Source organism: Microcaecilia unicolor, chromosome 14 (assembly GCF_901765095.1).
Source record: "Microcaecilia unicolor chromosome 14, aMicUni1.1, whole genome shotgun sequence".
NCBI lineage: Eukaryota > Metazoa > Chordata > Amphibia > Gymnophiona > Siphonopidae > Microcaecilia > Microcaecilia unicolor.
The window spans coordinates 15,562,157-15,582,146 of record NC_044044.1 but is presented as its reverse complement, the minus strand read 5'-3'; the positions used below and the strand labels follow the sequence as shown (position 1 = coordinate 15,582,146).

The following is a 19,990-nucleotide window of genomic DNA, read 5'->3' as shown; positions in this document are numbered from 1 at the left end:
CAACTGGAACAGCTTTAGACCACCAACAGGCAGTCCGTTATTTTTTAATGTGCTGCTATTGTTTTCAACATATTGTGTTTTGGGTGAGCGGAAATGGCGGCTGGCCCCGCCTACTGGCTTCAGCCCGCATCATGGGCTAGATAGCCTCGTGCCGTCTCCCTGTGCTCAACCTAACTTGGCGTCCGTCGTCGGACCCGCTCTCCTATGACGCCACGTCCTGTTTCCGGCAAGGCGAGATGCCTGTGTGAGGCAGAGAGAAGTTGTTCATAGGGAACGGGGAAGGGGTCGGGGCACCGGAGAGAAGGAAAGCTGCGGGATTGTTGTTGGGCGACCTCAGGTAATTGAATTTGACGGGGGAGGTGCCGGATCGCGGACTAGGAGGAGCGTGAGAGAGAGGGCTGATCGCCCCCTCCCCCCGATCCCCGAATGCGTGCGATGAGGGGTGGTCGGCATGGGAGAGCAGCCGTCTGCGTGTGTGACTTGGGTGCGTTTGAAGCCAACTGTGGTTTTCGGCAGGCCTGCGATAGGGACTAACGATGAGTTTTGTAGCCTTGCAGAAAGCCCCCTTCAGGGTCTGGGAAGCTCGTGCTCACAAGAGCATCGTTGGACGAGCCTTTAGTAATTGACAACACCCTGGGGTTGAGCATGTTTAGGCCTTGCTCAGAAATGTGGGTAAGGGGGGGAACCCCAAAACCAGCAAACAGCCTGTATTTCCGGGGCAGAGTTGAAGGGAGGAGCAGTAATATGGGCACACCCCCCCCCGGGGGGCGTAGCCAGACAGATTTTGGGTGGGCCTAGGCAAGAAGTGGGTGGGCACCAAGGGTTCTCCCCACTGAGAAAAATATCTCCGCTGGTGGGCAAATGCTTGGCTCCACCTTGGCAATCTGCAGCAGGCATGCGCTGAAAACTGAGCATTCGCAGGTACTATCAGTGCATTTTGTCTAGCAAAAAAGGTGCCGGTACTTCAGGGGTGGAGTGATCATTGAGGGACCCACCCCACAATAGCCAGGACCCCTGCACCCAGTCATAGAATCTATGACAAGGCAGAATTTGTATGTAGAACCTGAGCTCTTTCATTAAAATGCGAGAACCGTGGGTCAAGTTTAGCAGGCAGTAGAAAAGGTGCCGGTATTCAGTACCCCCCAAGTACCCCCTCAAAAAAAGCCCTGGGTACTAGGATCGTGGAGAGCAGCATTTTTGTTACGTCAGGGGGAAGTCTCCAGCTGGCAGAGCTTGGGATCCCCACCAGCTACATCTAAATGTGTACTACTGTTGGGTGGGCCTGAGCACTAAGTGGATGGGCCCAGGCCCACCTGTGGTTACGCCACTGCCCCCCCCCTCTTTAATGCCAGCTCTGCATAACGGGTACTAAATGCCTTCTGGACGTCTGGTGCTAACTGGTTTCAAATGACATGTGTTTGGAGGGGGAGGGGCTATGATTTTCTTTGGTGTGTGAAAGTTTTTACAGTTTAAAACCTGAATTTCTATTGAATATGAACTGATTTGTTGATTACGGGGTGAAGTGAAATGTTACTATATAACAGTTGCAAAATTAGGACGGATAAGACTAGCATGCCTATTCTCTCGGCCTAGAAAGGCAACCAATTTTGTACCCACAACTCCATGAGGGCTAGCTTACCTTTGTATTTACTAATTACTAATTAACATTTCTAAAGCGCTACTAGGGTAGCACCTGATGCCGTTTACCCCCCCCCCCCCCCCCAGCCTTTTAAAGTTTTGCTATATGGGGAACTTTTGTGTTTATTCCACACCTTTTTTGAATGACATTATATTATTATTAACCCCACCACCTTTTTGTGGTAGAGCACTCCAGACATCCATTGTCCTCTCTGTGAAAAAGTACTCCAGGTTCAAAGGGAAGCCAGGTAGTTTCATCAGTAATGGAGTAGCTCTCGCAAATTTCCTACAGCCATAAAATTGGTTTAGCAGCAGTATTTTGTATGAGTTTATTTTTTCTCATTGATTTGGTCAAGATGCCGACATGAGTTGCAATAGTCTAATTATGACATTACTAAGTATTGCACTTAAAGAGCAAAATAATCCACAGAGAAATAGGACCAAACAAGATGTTTTAGCAGCTTTCCACTATTCCAGAACCTGTGAGATAGTTGAAAACTGAGTTGAGATGTACCTCGCTTGGCATCCAGTCCAGCTCCTCAGTAGGTGGATGGACACACTTTTCAGCCTTTGGTTTTGAGTGATTTGCTCCTGATCGTTAGTCAACCGGTCCCCAGTTCAGCTGTGTGGTTGGCTTGAGAGTCATATCTAGAGGTCTTCAGATCCCTGTCTCTAGTGCTCCACGCATTTCAATTTTCAAGCTTATTCCATACTAATGCTCAGGAGAAAACTATGAAAGCGGTTTGTAATTTCATAAACACCAAAAATAATGAAAGAAGGAGAGAATCGGAGACCAACACTGCCGCACCTCAGACCCCTTCTGCCAGACAGCAGCAAGGTGCCTAGGACCCAAACGCTTGGTGAAACAAATAGGTTTTGAGTTTAACGTTAAAGTCAGCCAGAGATGTGTCAAAAACAAATCCAGAGGAAGAGAATCCCATAGAATGGGGCCCTGCACACTAAGCCGTGTGGCAATGCGGGCTGTGTCGGCATTGGCGCACCACAGCTGCGAGCATGGCTTAGTAAAAGGGGGGATAAATATCAGCAGGATGGCAGGTTAAAGTAAAAGGGGGAACCTGAAGCAATTGAACTTGAGAGGAACGAAAAGTCCGCGAGGGATAATAGGGCAACAAAAAAATGAGAAGGGATTTTACTTCTTCCCTCCCTTCACCTCACCCTTTTCCTTTGGAGCTGTCCTTTTCCAGCACAGTAATCGTAAAAAAAAAAAAAAAAAAAGGAAAGAGATTTACTGGAAATCATGGGACAGAGTATCAGTCCCGATTCTTTCTCATTTGGGGTAAAACTTGTGAGACTGTGAGTTTGGGGGGAGTAGCCGACTAAAGTTTGACTCAGAACCACTTGGACGGCTGCAGGTTCTACTTGGTGCAGGGGAGGGATCCTCACCGCTTGAGACTGCATTGTGCTGCGCTTGTGCCAGATGGGGGTGAATGGTAACTCCTGAAGAGGCAATTAAGTGGTTCCTCAGCAACCCTCCAGACCGGTCAAGACGCTTGGGTTATGCACGCCTACTGACAGAGGGAGACTGAGAACACTAACTTTGAACACTATACATATAACCTGTGCCTAACCACAATTATCAAGTATTTCTCAGTCTCCAGCAGAGGGTAGACATGCAGCCTGTGCAGCTTGTCCGGTCTGGTGGGCCTTAGGGTTTTTCTTAGGGTCTAGTTTTTCTCCGTAGTGTAAAAAGGAAAAAAAACAAAGATATAAGAAGAATCCCTGTGCCTGGTTTCTCTGTGTGCTTGGGGGTAGTGAGTCCTGTAGGGCCTTTACTTTGTACCCCTTGGGGTGTCACACCCGGGTGGCCGGGTCCCTCCCCCTAGCTGGCTCTCCCTTTTGGGCAGCCTTGTGCCTTGGCTGCCGTGGTGGGATGGCAGCCTTGAGTGCCTTTCAGTGAGCTGCAGCGAGGCTCAAGTAAAGTTTGACAAAAAAAAGAGCTGCTTCTCCGGTTTTGAACCGGCGTCGTTCTGGCTGCTTGGGAGAGCTGAGGCCCGTGGTGAGCTCGTGTGTGTGGGTGGCTTGGCCTTTAGATTTTTCCTGCTGTCAGTCATGTTGGGGAAACTCCGTTGCCGATTTTGTGCTCGTCGGGGGCTGGAAGCGCTGTGTAGTCAGTGCCGTTTTTGTGGGGAGCCCAAGCCCCCTTCCTCCGTGCCTCCGCTGTTATCAGCGGAGGTTCTCGCCGCGTGTTCAGAGGGGGTTGAGTCAGCACAAGCGGGCGTCACAGTTGCGGTCCCGGTTTTGGCAGGAACTGCCTCCATTTTGGATTCGTCCCGTGCTGGATCGAAGCCGGCGCAGTCTGCACAGGGAATCCCTTTTCCGGGCCCGTCTTCACTTTTAGAATCCTCCAGGGGTGGGGGAGTGGGGGTGGGTTTCCCTCTGGATTTTATTTTGGCCATGTTTGAGGCCTGGAAGGCGGGTTCTTCGCGCATGGTTGTTCACATGGCGACGGTTACGCGCTAGAGTTCGAGGGCCATCTTTCAGATTTCTTTCTAGTGTCTCCTTGTCACTCTCAGCGCAAGGCGAGAGTGGTGCGAGACACTCTGTTGCGCCTGATAGACCTCGGAGCAGTGGTCTCCGTTCCTCCAGGGGAAAGAGGAACGGGTTGCTGCTTGATTTATTTTGTGGTGCCCGAGAAGGAGGGTTCATATCGTCCCATTTTAGACCTCAAGAGTCAATAGAGCTCTGAAGGACCCCTCCTTTCGGATGGAAAATTTACGCTTGGTTATTGTAGCAATTCGGAGAGGAGAGTTTCTCAGTTCGTTAGACCTGACCGAGGCCTACTTGCACACTCCCATCCGGGCGATGCATCAACGTTTTCTTCGCTTTGCTGTATTAGGGGAGCATTTCCAGTTTTGTGCACTTCCCTTCGGTCTTGCGACGGCGCCACGCACGTTTTCCAAGGTGATGGTGGTTGTGGCGGCGGCTCTACGAAAGCAAGGCATTTTGGTTCATCCTTACCTTGATGATTGGTTGATTCGAGCCAAATCGAGGTCGGAAAGCGAGGAAGCAACCGCATGGGTGGTATCCTTTTTGCAGTCTCTGGGTTGGGTGGTGAATCCAGCCAAAAGTCAGCTAGTATCTTCTTAATCCCTGGAGTACCTAGGGGTCCGTTTGGACACGGAGAAAGGTCGGGTGTTCCTGACGTCCACTCGAGTTTCCAATTGCAGGGTCAGATTTGGCAGCTCTGTGCACAGAGGGCTCCCTCGGCCCGTTCTTACCTTCAGGTGCTGGGTCTGATGGTGGCAGCGATAGAGGTGGTCCCTTTGGCTAGGGCCCATATGTGTCAGTTGCAGGGGGCTCTGTTGGATCGCTGGTCTCCTCAGACCCAGCAGTTGGAGGAGAAGCTAGTTCTGTCAGAGGCCCCTTGCTGCAGCCTGCGCTGGTGGCCTCACACTCCAAATATAGTGAAGAGAATGCCGTTGGACCCGCTGGACTGGGTAGTTCTCACCACGGATGCGAGTCTGAGGGGCTGGGGAGGTCATTGCCTGGGGCAGGTGGCCCAGGGTCTTTGGTCGTTGGAGGAAGCTCGCTGGTCCATCAACCGGCTGGAGACGCGGGCGATTCAGTTGGCTCTCCAGTCTTTTCAGTTCCTCCTCAAAGGCATGGCGGTAAGTATACTTTCCGACAACGCCACGGCCATGGCTTATGTAAATCGGCAGGGGGGAACGAGGAGCGAGCACTGGCTGAAGAGGCGGCAGAGTTAGCTGGGCAGAGGTGCGTCATCAGGAGCTCTTGGCGGTTCACGTGGCAGGTGTAGACAACGTGAGTGCAGACTTTCTGAGCAGGTACACGTTGGATCGCGGAGAATGGTCTCCATCAGTCAGTCTTTGAGCGCATAGTGTTGGAATGGGGTCGTCCATTGATGGATCTCATGGCGTTGGCCAACAATGCCCAGGTTCCTCGCTTCTTGAGTCGGCGGCGGATCCTCGGTCTGAGGGGATCGATGCGTTGGTTCTTCCTTGGCCTCTTCACGAGTTGCTTTATGTGTTCCCTCCATGGCCGTTGGTGGGGCGAGTACTGCATCGAATAGAGCGACACTCGGGTCCAGTGATCCTGGTGGCTCCCAATTGGCCATGCCATCCGTGGTACGGAGATCTAGTGCGGTTGGCAGTCCAGGAGCCGATCCCGGTGAGGTTGGTTCAGGGGCCGATCGAGATGGCTGATCCCGCTCCGTTCTCTGGCTCTTGAGCGGCACAAATTGAGGAAGAAAGGTTTTTCTCTTACGGTAATTGATACCATGTTGCAGTCCCGTAAGATGTCTACTTCGTTGGCTTATGTGCGCGTGTGGCGAATCTTTGAGAATTGGTGTCAGGAGCGGTCCTTTCTTCTCTTGCGTGTTTTGATAGCGGAGGTTTTGGAATTTCTCCAGGATGGATTAGACAGGAGCCTCGCGCTGTCTTCCCTGAAAGTGCAGGTGGCAGCTTTGTCCTGTTTCAGGGGTAAGGTTCAGGGGGTATCCTTAGTGGCCTCTCCTGATGTTGTGCATTTCTTGAAGGGAGTGAAGTTGATCCATCCGCCACATCGTCTGGTGGTTCCTCCGTGGGATTTGAACTTTGTTTTAGAGGCGCTGGTGGGTCCTCCATTTCAGCCTTTGTGCCTTCCTTCTTGCCCAAGATGGTGTCCTCTTTTCATGTGAATCAGGTGATTTCTTTGCCAGTGTTGGGTGATAAATCAGGTGATGCTTCGCAACATCGTTTGGCCAAGTTGGATGTTAGGCGCATTTTGCGTTCTTACTTGCGCAGGACTCAGGATTTTCGAGATTCAGATAGACTGTTTTGTTTGGAGGTCCTAAGAAAGGGGCGGCTGCCTCTAAGGCAACACTAGCTCGGTGGTTAGGCTGAAGCAATTATTTGTTGAAGGGGCATGTGGTGTCATCGGTGCTTAAGGCGCATTCTACCCGGGGGGTTGCTTCTTCCTGGGCGGAGAGTAGTTTTATTCCTCCGAAGGAGATTTGCAAGGCAGCGGCTTGGTCTTCTATGCACTCCTTTGTGGAACATTATAGAATTGACGTCCAGGCAAGGGAGGATGCTGGGTTTGGGGCTGCGGTGTTGACCTCTGGGTTTCGGGGGTCCCGCCCTTAACCTTACACTGCTTTGGTACTTCCCAAGCGTCTTGACCGGTCTGGAGGGCTGCTGAGGAAGGTGAAATTAGGCCTTACCTGCTAATTTTCTTTCCTCTAGACCCTCCAGACCGGTCAAGAGCCCACCCGTCTTGTGTCAGATATCTTTTGAGCCCGTGTCGTGCTATGGCTGTTTCATAGTATGTTTCTATACTTTTCTAGTCGATGTCAGGGGCGTTTTCTTGACTCTAGACTGGTGCAGTACGGGACGTTGTTTGCGTTCGGTCTGTTTTCTTTGGGATTCCAGGTACAGGGGTTTATTTTTTAGTTCTCAGGTTCCAGTTGTGTGTTGAATTTTCTCTGCTTTGCTAGTCGTATACTGGATAATTGTGGTTAGGCACAGGTTATATGTACAGTGTTCAAAGTTAGTGACACTCTCCACGCAAATATTTCTAGCATAAAGAGATCCAAACTCTCTGATAAAAGTTACAAAATGGTGAGCCTTCAATAATTATAAAATTACTGTGCATTAATACATACAGTTACAATACCTAACCCCATCTACAAAGGTATATCTAGCATAATGAATATCTTATTCTCCTAAAAAGGCTTTTACAAAACAGTGAGTTTTTAATAATCTTCTAAAGTGTGGAACATTTACACAGCATCTTAAATATCCAGGGAGCTTGTTCCACATTAAAGGTGCCGTGATAGCAAAGGCACAGTTGAGGTCTCGGCATAATGATATGCTGTAACAGGGACTGTCTTTCTTCTATGTTTGTGCAGTGCTGCGTACGCCTTGTAGCGCTATAGAAATGCTAAATAGTAGTAGTAGTAGTAGTAGACAGATCACGCAATTGTTTAGCAGATTCAGATCTCAACGACAGTTTCGGCATATACATTTTCAAATTATCAGCAAAATACCTGGGTATATCAGCATATATGTGCCGGGATTTGGGGATGTCCGGCAGGGCCGGTTTGCAGTTTGATGCAGGAGAGCACGGGAACGGGTGCTGTTTTGTCAGGGCCAACTGGCCGTGAGGAACAGCCTCTATATGATCACAGCCATCATTTTACAGCCTCAGGGCCTGAGAAAGCATTCAGCTGCATTGGGATCTTTGTTTTCTCCAGAGTTTATATTGCTCTTAGACTAGGCCTATTTACTGAAGCAGGGACAGTCAGAGTTGCTGCGAGGTGCTTCAGTTTCTTTCCCCGCTGCTCCTCCAGCTCCTAAGAGATCTCGCTTAGCCTCATCTTCCCAGTCCTGGAGGTCTATCCCTCCTTATCTGCTGTGGCCTCCATCTATTGAGTCATCGTTGAAGAAGCCGTTAGAGGAGTAGAGCTCCCTCCTGAGGGGGATGACCCAAAAGTACTGAGGTTGTTTGATAAAAAGGAGTTCTTTACTCTTATTTCTGAGGTATTGGCGGAGCTTTCCATTGAGGAACCTTCTGCTTCAGCGTCAAGAGTTTCATCTTCATCGATCATGAGTGGGCTTACAGGTCCTTCTAAGACCTTTCTGATTTATCCAGACATTCAAGACCTGATTACAGTAGACTGGGTCTCACTAGACATGGGGCTGAGACTGGGAAGAGCTATGGCTCACCTCTACCCATTGGTTCCATAGGTGAAAGAAATTGCAGCTTCCCAGGGTGGAATCCTTTAAGGTGGTGACTAAGGAGACCACCTTGGTCTTGGAAGGGTGCATTGCCCTAAATGACCTACAGGGTAGGAAGCTAGAAGGCTCGCTGAAACAAGCCTTTGAAATGGCCTCTTTGGGCCTTCAAGCAATAGTGTGCAGTTCATCATGACTAGAGCTATGCCTGGAGTGGCATCAGCAATCCGCAACACAGGACGGGTGCCATAATGCCAAGCTGGAAGTGGGGTTGGCCTACTTGGCGGATGCTGTTTTATGACACGTTATGGGTTATTGCCCGCAGTATGTCTTTGGGTGTCATGGCATGTCGGCAACTCTGCGCATTGGGCAGCGTCAGTCAGGTCTAGTTAAACTGCTCTTTCAGGGCAAGTGGCTATTTAGTAACTTGGTGAAAGAACTGGGGGAGACTAAGCCACAGCAATTGCCAGAGGATGAGCTGGTCATCAGGCTCTCGATCTTGGTTTCAAGACAGCAGATGATACCGGCCTGGTCATCATCAATATGGTCAGAGTTTCTGGCACACCAAACTAACTTTTGTGCAGACAGGAAGTCCTCTCAGCTAGAGTGCCCAATGACTCTCGAGCTTCACAATGATGCAAGGCTGATCCACTCCTCTTCTTCCGCTGGGAGGACATATTCAGGAGTTTTGGAAGGGGTGGGCCAAAATCACGTCTGACCAATGGGTTCTGGATATTCTTGGAGAATGTTACAAGTTGGAGTTCTCCCTCCCTGTCGCTTTTCTCCTTGTCAAAAGGGAACTAAGTCGGTCGAGGTTCAGGCCACTCTAAATTCCTTGCTGGCGGTCTGGGCCATTGTTGTTTCCCAGGTGAAACAGGGACAAGGCAAATACTCTGTCTTCGTTGTCCCAAAGAAAGAAGGCACCTTTCATCCAGTCTTAGATCTCAAAGGTCTAAACCGCTGCCTCAGAATATCACGCTTTTGCATGGAAACACTAAGAGTAGTCATAATCTTAGTTCAAGCGGGAGAATTTCTCGCAGCCCTCGATCTCAAGGAGGCGTACTTGCATATATCCATATGGCTGCAATGTCAGAGATTTTCTACGTTTTGCAGTGCTGGGCTGTCACTTTCAGTTTAGGGCTTTACCCTTCGGTACATTTACCAAGGTTATGGTGGAGATGGCAGCCTTCCTTTGGTGCCAGGGAATTAGAGTTCACCTGTATCTCGACGACTGGCTCATTTGTGCTTCATCCTTTTTGGACAGTGTGGTGGTAACAGAAAAATTTGGCCATCTTTTGCAGTCATTGGATTGGGTGATCATTTTCGAGAAGAGCAAACTAACTCTATTGCAGACGCTGGCGTATCTGGGCATTCTGTTTGACACGGCAAGGGAAAGGATCTTCCTCACGGAATGTAGCAGGTTGAAGTTGGTTCAACAGATTCACTATCTCCTCAGTCAAGGCAGGCCCAGGATCTGGGACTATGTCCAGGTTTTGGGGTCTGACAGCAGCAATGAAAGTAGTGCCATAGGTAAGGGCTCATATGCGGCCATTACAGGAGTCTCTTTTCAGCTGTTGGTCTCTGGTGTCACAAAAGTACGGCCTTCATGTTCTTGGATACTGGTTGTCGGAAAATGCAGTGGTTGTTGCCCAGGAATTTGACTGCCAGAGTTCTATTTCCAATAACACAATGGGAGGTAGTGACAATGAACACCAGCAAATCGGGTTGAGGAGCTCATTACAAGTTCCACATGGCACCTGAATGGAACAGAAATCTCTGGAGCTTGGGCAGAGTGGAATGCCTTGCGTGACTTCGCTTCCTGGGGCCTCAGTCTGAGTTTTCTCTGACAGTGACAGCGGTGGCTTATATTAACAAGCAAGGCAGGTCCTGCAGCCATCTGATGAAAGTGGAGGTGGCCTGCCTCATGGGTTGGGTGGCAAATAATCTGCTTGTCAGCAGCTCACATCACTGGATCCTTGAATCTGGAGGTGAACTTTCTCAGCAGGCACTCCTTGGACCCAAGAGAATTGGAACTATCAGGGTTTTCAAGCTGATAGTGGCCCAATGGGACTCTCCACTTGTGGACTTAATGGCGACAAAAAGGAATGCCCTACCGCAGCCCTGATTAGAGACACATCTACTGTATTTCTTTAAGGAGTAGCCTAGTGGTTAGTGCAGCGGACTTTGATCCTGGGGAACTGGGTTCGATTCCCACTGCAGCTCCTTGTGACTCTGGGCAAGTCACTTAACCCTCCATTGCCCCATGTACAAATAAGTACCTGTATATATTATGTAAACCACTTTGAATGTAGTTGCAAAAAAACACAAAAAGGCAGTATATCAAGTCCTATTCCCTTTGCTTCCTTGGCACATGGTAGGCCGCATTTTAAAAAGGTTCGCATTGCACCAGGGTCAAATAATTCTCATAGTCCCGGATTGGCCGCAGTATGCGGACCTGATTCAACTGCTGGATGGTGATCCTCTCCATCTTCCACAGGTACGTGGTCTACAGAAGCAAGATCCAGTGCTCGTGGAGGATCCATGCCCCTTTGGTCTTAACAGTTTGCTCATTGAAAGGGCTCAGTTGATAACAAAAAGGTTATTGCTACCTTGCTACAGGCTCAGAAATGCTCTACATCCATGGCATATGTGAGGGTGTGGAGGACGTTCAAGGGCTGGTGTTCTGATCATGGACTTTCTCTTCTCAGATAGCAAACATGCTAATGTTTCTCCAGGCAGGTCTTCAGAAAGGATTGGCATTGGGTTCTCTAAAAGTTCAGGTTGTAGCTTTGGCCTGTTTCAGGGGTCGACTACAGAAGATGTTTCTTGCAGCTCACCCGGATATTGTTTGATTCTTGCTGGCATCAGGCCGCTTGCGGCCTCCCTTTAATACGCTGTGTCCAGAATAGAACCTTAATTTAGTCCTTTGGGCTCTTCAAAAGCCTCCTTTTGAGCCACTCCAGAAGGCCACCTAGAAAGATCTTATGCTAAAGACAGCATTCTTGGTGGCTGTTGTGTCGGCACGTAGGGTTTCAGAGCTTTAGGCTTTCTTGTCAGGAGCTTTTTCTTTGCTGTTCAGAGGCAGGGGTCTTCTTGTGCACAGTTCTTTCCTTTCTTCTGAAAGTGTTATTGGGATTTCATCTCAAACAATCTCTGGAGCTTCCATCTTTTTACAGAGAGGACAAAGAGGCTCTGTATTCTTCCTTGAAGCTTTTCAATGTGTATGGAGTCCTCATTAGATATCTGGAAGTCATGAATGAGTTTCACTAATCAGACAGACTGCTTTTTGGTAAGCAGAGGCCTCGTGGCATCCAAGCCCACAATTGGTAGATGGCTGAAGGAGACTATCACGATAGCTTATTTGCTTGTAGGGAATCAGGCTCCTTAGGCCTTGCAGGCTCATTCTACGAGGCGTACAGCGACATCTTGGGTGGAGACTGCCTTACTGTCTCCAGCAGATATTTGCAAGGCGGCAACATAGTCTACGCTGCATTCCTTTTCCAAGCAGTACAGGGTGGACGCGATGTGCTCGGAAGTCAGTTTTGGGGCATTGGTTCTCAGGATGGCAGGTGCCAGGATCCCACCCACTCTAGGGATTCCCTTTGAACATCCCAAAGGCTATGTAATGGAAGGAGAAATTAGGTCTTGCTTGATAATTTTCTTTCCATTAGTCCTTTCCAGTATTCCAGAGGTCCACCTGAGGTTTCTGAGATGTTTACTGGGTGCAAAGTAATGGGTCAAATAACGACTATCACTTTGCATGGTGCTTCCTGCCTATCTCTTGTTCTCTACAAGTTGAGAGGTCCATGTGTTTGTGTGTCCAGTGAGTGTTTGGTAGCGAGTTGTTTAAGGTTATGTTTAGTCTGAGTTTCTCCTTATTGCTTGCCTACGTATATACTGAGGAGCTGGACTGGAAGCCAAGAGAAATATGTCTCTGCTCATTTTTTAGTTCTCTATGAGGGGCATAATCGAACAGTGCCGGCCAAATCGCTGGCCGGCCATCTTCGAGGCTGGCTCCGCAAAGAGGCGGAGCCAAGCGTATTTTCGAAATATGCTTGGCGCCAGCCAAATCGCAAGCCGGGATTTTTAGCAGGTTCGCCGGGTTGAGATGAGATGGCCGGCCCCGATTTTCAGCCGTAATGGAAACCGGACCCGGCCATCTCAAACCCGGCGAAATGCAAGGCATTTGGCCGTGGGAGGAGTCAGCATTTGTAGTGCACTGGTCCCCCTGACATGCCAGGACACCAACCGGGCACCCTACGGGGCACTTAAAAAAATTAAAAAAAAAAAAAAATACCTTCCAGGTGCATGGCACTCTTACCTTGGGTGCTGAGCCACTCAAATCCCCCCCAAAACCCACTGGCCACAACTCTACAGCATTACTATAGCCCTAAGGGGTGAAGGGGGGCACCTACATGTGGGTACAGTGGGTTTTGGGGTTTTTTGGAGGGCTCCCATTTACCACCACAAGTGTAACAGGTGGGGGGGGGGATGGGCCTGGGTCTGCCTGCCTGAAGTGCACTGCACCCACAACAAACTGCTCCAGGGACCTGCATACTGCTGTCAGGGACCTAGATATGACATTTGAGGCTGGCAAAAAATGTTTTAATTTTTTTTTTTTTTTTTTGTGGGAGGGGGTTGGTGACCACTGGGGGAGTAAGGGGAGGTGATCCCCATTTCCCTTCGGTGGTCATCTGGTCAGTTTGGACACTTTTTTTGGGACTTGGTCCTAAAAATAAATGGACCAAGTCCGGCCGGCGAAATGCTCGTTCGAGCCGGCCTTTTTTTTTTCCATTATAAGGAGGAAGCCGGCCATCTTGTAACCACGCCCTGCCCCCTTCCCGCCTTTGCTACCCTCCCAACACGCCCCCTTGAAGTTTGGCCGGCGCGGCAACGAAAAAAGCAATTGGGGCCGGCCAAAATCGGCTTTCGATAATACCGATTTGGCCGGAATTAAGAGATCGCCGGCAATCTCCCAATTTGTGTCGGAAGATCGCTGGCGATCCCTTTCGAAAATAAGCCTGTATGTCTACCTACTGGTTGAGGGACAATTATTCCATAGGTTCTGGAATAGTGTGAAGGACTAATGGAAAGAAAATTTAGCAGGTAAGACCGACTTTTTCCTTAATCTATATTTCAAAAGCAAGGGAAGAGTCCAAAAACACAGCAAGAACAGTGATCCACAGTAACATATTTGTCATTTAGAAGGATTATAAGAGAATTGAATTGTTAAACTACAACACCTTAGTTTTGTTCACATTCAGACTAAGCATATTTCATAGGGCCCATTGTTTTATCTTAACATGATTTCTGATTTTAGTAAAAGTTGAGTTTCTGTCCTGGAGGACTGGAAGTAAGATAAAGATGTCATCTACCTAAGATTATAGGTGCTGATCACATTCTAATTAAATGGTACCCAAAGAAGTCCTAAAAAAATCTGTGATAGGGATGAGCCCTGGGGGACTCCACGTGATGGTTGCCAGTTAAAAAAAAATAAAATTCACACATTAGTCCCTCTGTGGAGTTATGAAGTCAGCTGTCACGACAAGTGTGGTACAAAAGCACTGTCGTTTTTAGCTTCAGTTTTTATTAGCCGTGTTCCACGTGTGTGTGGAGGTTATTTTGCTTGGGGGGTACAATAAGGTCTTTCATTATTCTGGCTTGAATATTGTGGGTTTAGCAGAGGGATGCAAACTCTGACAATCCCCAGCGGCCCTCGCTGGCTCCCATTCACACAACTAAACTTGAGTTTTTTTGGTTTGGGCTTCGGCCCGCAGTGCCTGTTTCGGCTGAAAACTTTCACACGGTTTCAGTTTCTGTCTCTTAACACAGAATTCAGTGTCGGCTGGCAGTAGCAACCAGAAAACTGATCAAGGGCTAGCTTGACAGCACCGGTGGTAAGCGCTGTGTGAACTGCGTTGTGAACTGGCTCCTGTTCAGTTCCTGGTCAGCTGAGCTGGGGCCACCACAAAGATAATGTTCACAGCCCCCGATGAAGAGGGTATAGTTGTGGTCATTGCATTGGAGTGAAGCCTACAGGCTTCCCAAACTTGTCCTGGTATTTTTCAGGATATCCACAATGAATATATATGAGATCTGTTTGTATATGATTCTAATACATGCAAACCGATTCATCCTGAAAATTCATCTGACTGCGAGTTCCCCAAGACAGGATTGGAAAGCCGTGGCCTAAAATGTTCAGTGCAGTGACCCAGCCGAAGACTCGTGCTGCCAGATTGCAGCCTGGTTCTGATTCAGGGGCCGATGCAGGAAGCCATGTGGTTACTGAAAGATCTGCGTGTTTCTCTGGGTGCACGATGCAGAAAGGGGTTCTACGCAGAAGTTAATTCACAGAGCAGATGTTGTGGCACGGTGTTTGAAAATGAATATTAATTAGGTTTTTAGTTATTCCTCTCTAATGTAGAGAAGTACACAGAAGACTCAAAAGTGAATACAACACGAGAAGTTGACTACCAGGTCTGAGGAGGTGTAGGAGGATTAGTTGAGAGGATTTAACACCATTTTTTTTTTCTTTTTGCTGTGAATATAAATTTTGCCTGCAGTTTGTAAGACAGGACAGACGTGAGGTGGTGATTCTGTGCTGAAGTCCAAGCAGAAAAAAAAATTATCTAGTCGATATTGAAAACAGTTTAACTGGCGGAGTTTGTGGTTATCTCCGCTCAAAATTAGTACTTAAGTGAAAGCTGGCTATTCAGGGGGCAGAGTCGGCACTTGGCTGCTTAAGTGCCGATATTCAGCATTTAAGCGGCCAGGGTAACCTCGTACATAGTACTGACCTTTATGCGGTTCTGTCTTTATGCGCCAACCCTTGGCTGGTTAAGTTTGGAATAGTGACTTAACAAGGCCACGAGTTAGCCATCTCTGCGTAAACCGGTTATTCAGTGCCGAAGTCTGGTCACGGCCGGCACTGAATATCGAGAATAACGCCAACAGCAGTCAGCAGAACGCCCACTGCCTCTGACTGAATGTTGACCCCCTATATCTGCACATGAACCGGAATGTTCTGCACATAAGCATCAGAGGTATTGTAAGAAAATGTTGCAAGGCTGATATTTATCCATAGAATAGCATTCTAGTACATGTATAGGTGTGTGCTGACATTTAGTTTTGCATGGACATGTGTGCAGTGCTAGCTGCCCTCAGAGCACGCATCTGGCGGGCTTACACCGATTAATGCAGAAGTTCAGTGTGCTCCAAGTTGGCATATGTTTAGCTTACTGCATTGGTTTTGGTAACTTCACGGTAGAAACTGTACGCTCAGCCATTAGCGTGTGTGGCTTTCTGCATCCTCTCCTCAGTGGGGGAGAGAGAAAAGTAGGAGAAAAGTGCTAGCTCAAAAAAAAAAAAAAATCTAACTCAATAGTTACTGAGCCTGAGTGAGATTTCCTCTGCTAGAATTTGCTATATTGAAACTGTTTTACCCTAATGCTCTCTCGCCTTTTTCCACTTCGTAGGCCGCACACAGTCATGAGAGAGAACACACAGGGAAAGAGCCGCTGGCCTGCGAGCGGGCTGCGTGGCTCCCGCTTCTTCTCTCTACGCAGTGTGGAGGTGCTGGGTCGCAGGGAGAAGCTACGGCTGGCTCGTGGATGGGAACCAGACAACGCCAGTTTCCGGAGGATGCCAAAATCTGGTGGCTGCTTTGGCAGGGAGCAAACCCGTCACATTCAACTTTTGAAAAAACAGCAGCCCCATGGAAATTTCCAGGTGTCGGAGAGTGAAGAGGAGGAGGAGGAAGAGGAAGAGAAGTGGAACATGCCCATGATGTCTGGCTGGAACAATTCTAATTCAGGGGTTCAGTGTGCAAAGCCTTCAAACCGCAGTAGCCAGAGGAAAGCCAGCAGGGACTGGCCATTTACGGACAGCTCCCCGCTGGATGAGAGAGACGGGCGAACTCGCAAAGTGGAGCGGGTGAGCGGGACAGGCCCCTGCAAGACAGGAAAGAAGAGGTGTGCCTCGAGGCGAAAGCGAACAATGCAGACCCTGCGCAGGCTTCTCTATTCCAAACCCTCTTTGCTGACATTCCAGTGGAGGTTCTGGGGGAAGCTGGTGCCACGGTGCCGCTGGAGAAGCGTTGGCTACAAGCGGAGCCGCTCTTCTGTCTCCCTGTCCCCCGGCTCTCAGCCAGATGAGGACTCTGCCACCTCTTTCTGCCCCTTAAAGAAGCGCTGTCACCTCCCGCAAGGTGGTGGTGATCCACCTCTCTTGGACAGAAACCCTCATGCCTTTGTCCCTGGGACAGAGCAAGGAACCCCCATGCAGGGGGTTGTTGACGAAATGGGGCACAGTGAGGCTGAGGTAGTGCTAGGTTCCAGACTGGCCAAGCCTTCCCGCTCTCCTAACAATTTGAACCAGGTGGCTGCTATGGCAGACTCAGGCTTAGTCCCCTGCTCGGGTATGTTGGGTGCCCTTATGGTAGATGAGGGTGATGTTTCGCTTTACCCCAAGTACGCAGAGTTGCAAAGAGTCACATTCGACAGGGCCAGCCTGGAGGAGGAGGATCAGGATGCATTCAACCATATCTCCAATTCCCATTCCCCCTGCATTGGTTCCAGTGAAGATGGGCCTAGCAGGGCAGAAGCCAGCCTGCTTTTGGAATCAGGTAACTCACTGTCTCAAGATTCCTCTCTTTTCATTATATCATCACATGGAATAAGGACCATCCTCAGATGTTCATTCCTTTCACTGTCCACCCCTTTGGTAATTGTGTGTTTTCCTGTGGTGCCTTCATGCCTTTGTCTCCATGCTGAACATGCAGGCTTTTTTTGTATTTTTGTATTAATTCTTCTTTGCTCTTGCTTGCTATGTGACCCTGTAATAGAATAGGCACTGCTTTGAGTCTGTGTATGAAGGATGTTCTTTAGTGAGGCTTACAGTTAGAGATATTTAATATTGTTTGAGGTTCTTTTCCCCTTTATTTCCCTTCCCCCCTACAAGGGTCAGTGTGCCCTAAAGTCCTTAAAGCTGATAGACAGGGGGGCTTTACAGTACACCTGCTTTCTTGTGCATGTCCTTTTAAAGCACTTGTTCTGTTTGCTATTAATGATACAGAGCCTTTGGTCTTACCAGGTTTGATTTTTTGGTTCTTTATATACTGATTTTCTCTGGTCCAAGAATTAAATTTGTACATGGACTTTTGCTTCTCCTTAAATTACAGAACTAGTCTTTTTTTATGTATATCCTATATAATAAAACACACCTCCAACATTCTGAAGCTGACTGCATGGCTGAGGCATTTCTGCTCTCTGTGTCCATCTCCTGAATTGACGTCCGGGTTCGTCACAAGCAGAAGTGACCAACCACACGAGGTTTCTTCGCTTCAGAATGTTGGAGGTGCATTCTATTAAATAGGATTGGTCAGTTCCTTGAAGCACAGCCAGAGCTCAGCGTCCTGCACAGTAACGCTCAGACACCAGAGAGAGGGAGGGAGGAGGGCCTGACACCAGAGGGGGGGTGGGGGAGGTATCTCTGTCACACACACACACACTCTCTCTCTCTCACAGTCTGTCTTTATCTCACTCTCACACACTCTATGTCTCACACTCTGTCTCACATTCACTATGTGTCACACAGTCACTCACACACTCTCTTGGTCTCATACACTCAGTCTCACAGAGAGTCTGTGTCTCTCACACGCACTTGCACACACTCTCATTCTCACACACACACACTCTCGCACAGACACAGTTGCACCCAGACTCACTCTCACACACACACTCGCACACACACACTCGCACATTCACTCTCTCTGTCACACACAGTCACTCTCACATACACACTCCAAGGAAAACCTTGCTAGAGCCCGTTTTATCTGTGTCAGAAACGGGCCTTTTTTACTAGTTTTTACATATTTCTTTTATGCTGTAATTCCTGAAGTTTCAGTTGCTTATTGTTACCCGCAGCGAGCTTTGTGGTGTTTGCGGTATAAAAGACTGTAGTAATACTAATGCCTTGACTCGAATGTGGTTTGCTCTAGACACTGGAGTTTCTGCTTTGTCTCCACAGGCCCACTTGCCAATGGCTATGCATCCCTGCCATCAGATGCCGAGCCGTGCCCCCTTTTGGAAGCGACCGAGGATGAAAGCAGCATCCTGATTAGCAATGTGTGCAGTATTGGGTCGCTAAGAAAGGTCTCCCCGGCCCTTGGAGCCATGAACGGACCGCAGACAGAAGCAGAGAGCCAGCTGGTGGAGAGGAACGAGGAGCTGGCGGAGGAGAAGCTTGGGTCCTTGACACAGGAACACATCGCGTGTGGGCGGAGTAAGCATCCCATGGTCCCCTCTTGTAAAGGGTCACAGATTTGAAATACCACCTTTCTGTGGTACAACCAAAAAGTGGTTTGCGTTCATTTTATACAGGCATTTTCTTGGCCCCAATAGGCTCATAATCTAAGTATGCAGGGAGAGGGGCTGCCAGAGGTGATAACTGGTTAATAAGAGGGCAATTCCACAAGTAATTGGATATTACTAAAACATTTTATCATATTAGTCATATTAATTTTATTAGGACTTATTTACTGCGTTTTTGAAGAAATTCACCTAAGGTGGTGTACAGTGAGAGTAAGCCAAACAGAAGCAATAAGTAATTATTTCAGTAAACACATTCAATTGTATACTGTGCCATATTGTGTATTGTTATTTAGATACTGTCAATACGATACACATTAAACCATCTTAAGAGACTGTGTTCATGACAATCTGGATATTAAGGTGGGTTCACAGGAATTCAAAGTAAATGTTTTTGCCGACAAAGTCTCTTGTCACCTCCCAAAAAGACTCTTCCAAATTTGATGGCAGAAATTTAAAGGCGTTCTCACAGGTATCTGGGTTTGAAGTAAATGTGGGGAAAATGGTGGTTTATAATGTTATATTGGATGGGGTGGCCTTGGATGCTTTGCAGACTTCCTTCCTGTTTCATTGGGTGATTAGTTTGAAAAAGCGTAGGGGTTTGTGTAACTGCACAGTCTGGGAGGCTCTTTCAGGCTAATTATCTGAGATTGCTGAACACAGTTTAAGATGGACCTAGAACAGGCATTCCCAGCCCAGTCCTCGGGATACACTTAGCCAGTCAGGTTTTCAGCATATCCACAATGAATTACGTATAAGAGAGGTTTGAACACAATGGAAGCAGTGCGTGCAAATGTCTCTCAATGATTACAAATCCCAGCACATCCTGTTGGAGGTGAGAATTATTATATAGGAAGGTTCGTGCATTTCTGTGGTAATAGCTTTGAATCTGTCAGTACGCTTGTCACATTCTGAAGTGATGCACTGTTCCTGTTTTTGATAAGAATAGCCATATTGGGTCAGACCAATGGTCCATTTAGCCCAGTATCCTGCTTCCAGCAGTGGCCAATACAGGTCACAAGTACCTGGCAGAAGCCCAATTAGTAGCACCATTCCATGCTACCAATCCCAGGGCAAGCAGTGACTTCTCCCATGTCCATCTCAATAACAGACTGGTCTTTTCCTCCAGGAACTTGTCCAAACCTTTTTTTAAACCCAGATACCCTAACCACCATTACCACATCCTCCATCGACGAGTTCCAGAGCTTAACTACTTCTGAGTGAAATCATTTCTTTCTATTTGTTTTTAAAGTATTTCCATACAGTTTCATTGAGCGTCCACTGGTCTTTGTA

The 19,990-nt window shown here is 48.2% G+C and overlaps 1 protein-coding gene across 1 annotated transcript in view; it reads left to right on the top strand.

The window, feature by feature from the left end:
• The first annotated feature begins 214 nt into the window (after positions 1 to 214).
• SENP3 (SUMO specific peptidase 3) overlaps positions 215 to 19,990 on the top strand; it is a 33,601-nt gene continuing 13,825 nt past the window's right edge. Inside the window, exons 1-3 of the mRNA XM_030186907.1 lie at positions 215 to 337; positions 15,806 to 16,953; positions 18,357 to 18,611. Coding sequence (XP_030042767.1) covers positions 15,819 to 16,953; positions 18,357 to 18,611 — 1,390 coding nt within the window. The 5' untranslated portion in view covers positions 215 to 337; positions 15,806 to 15,818. The remainder of the gene's footprint in view (positions 338 to 15,805; positions 16,954 to 18,356; positions 18,612 to 19,990) is intronic.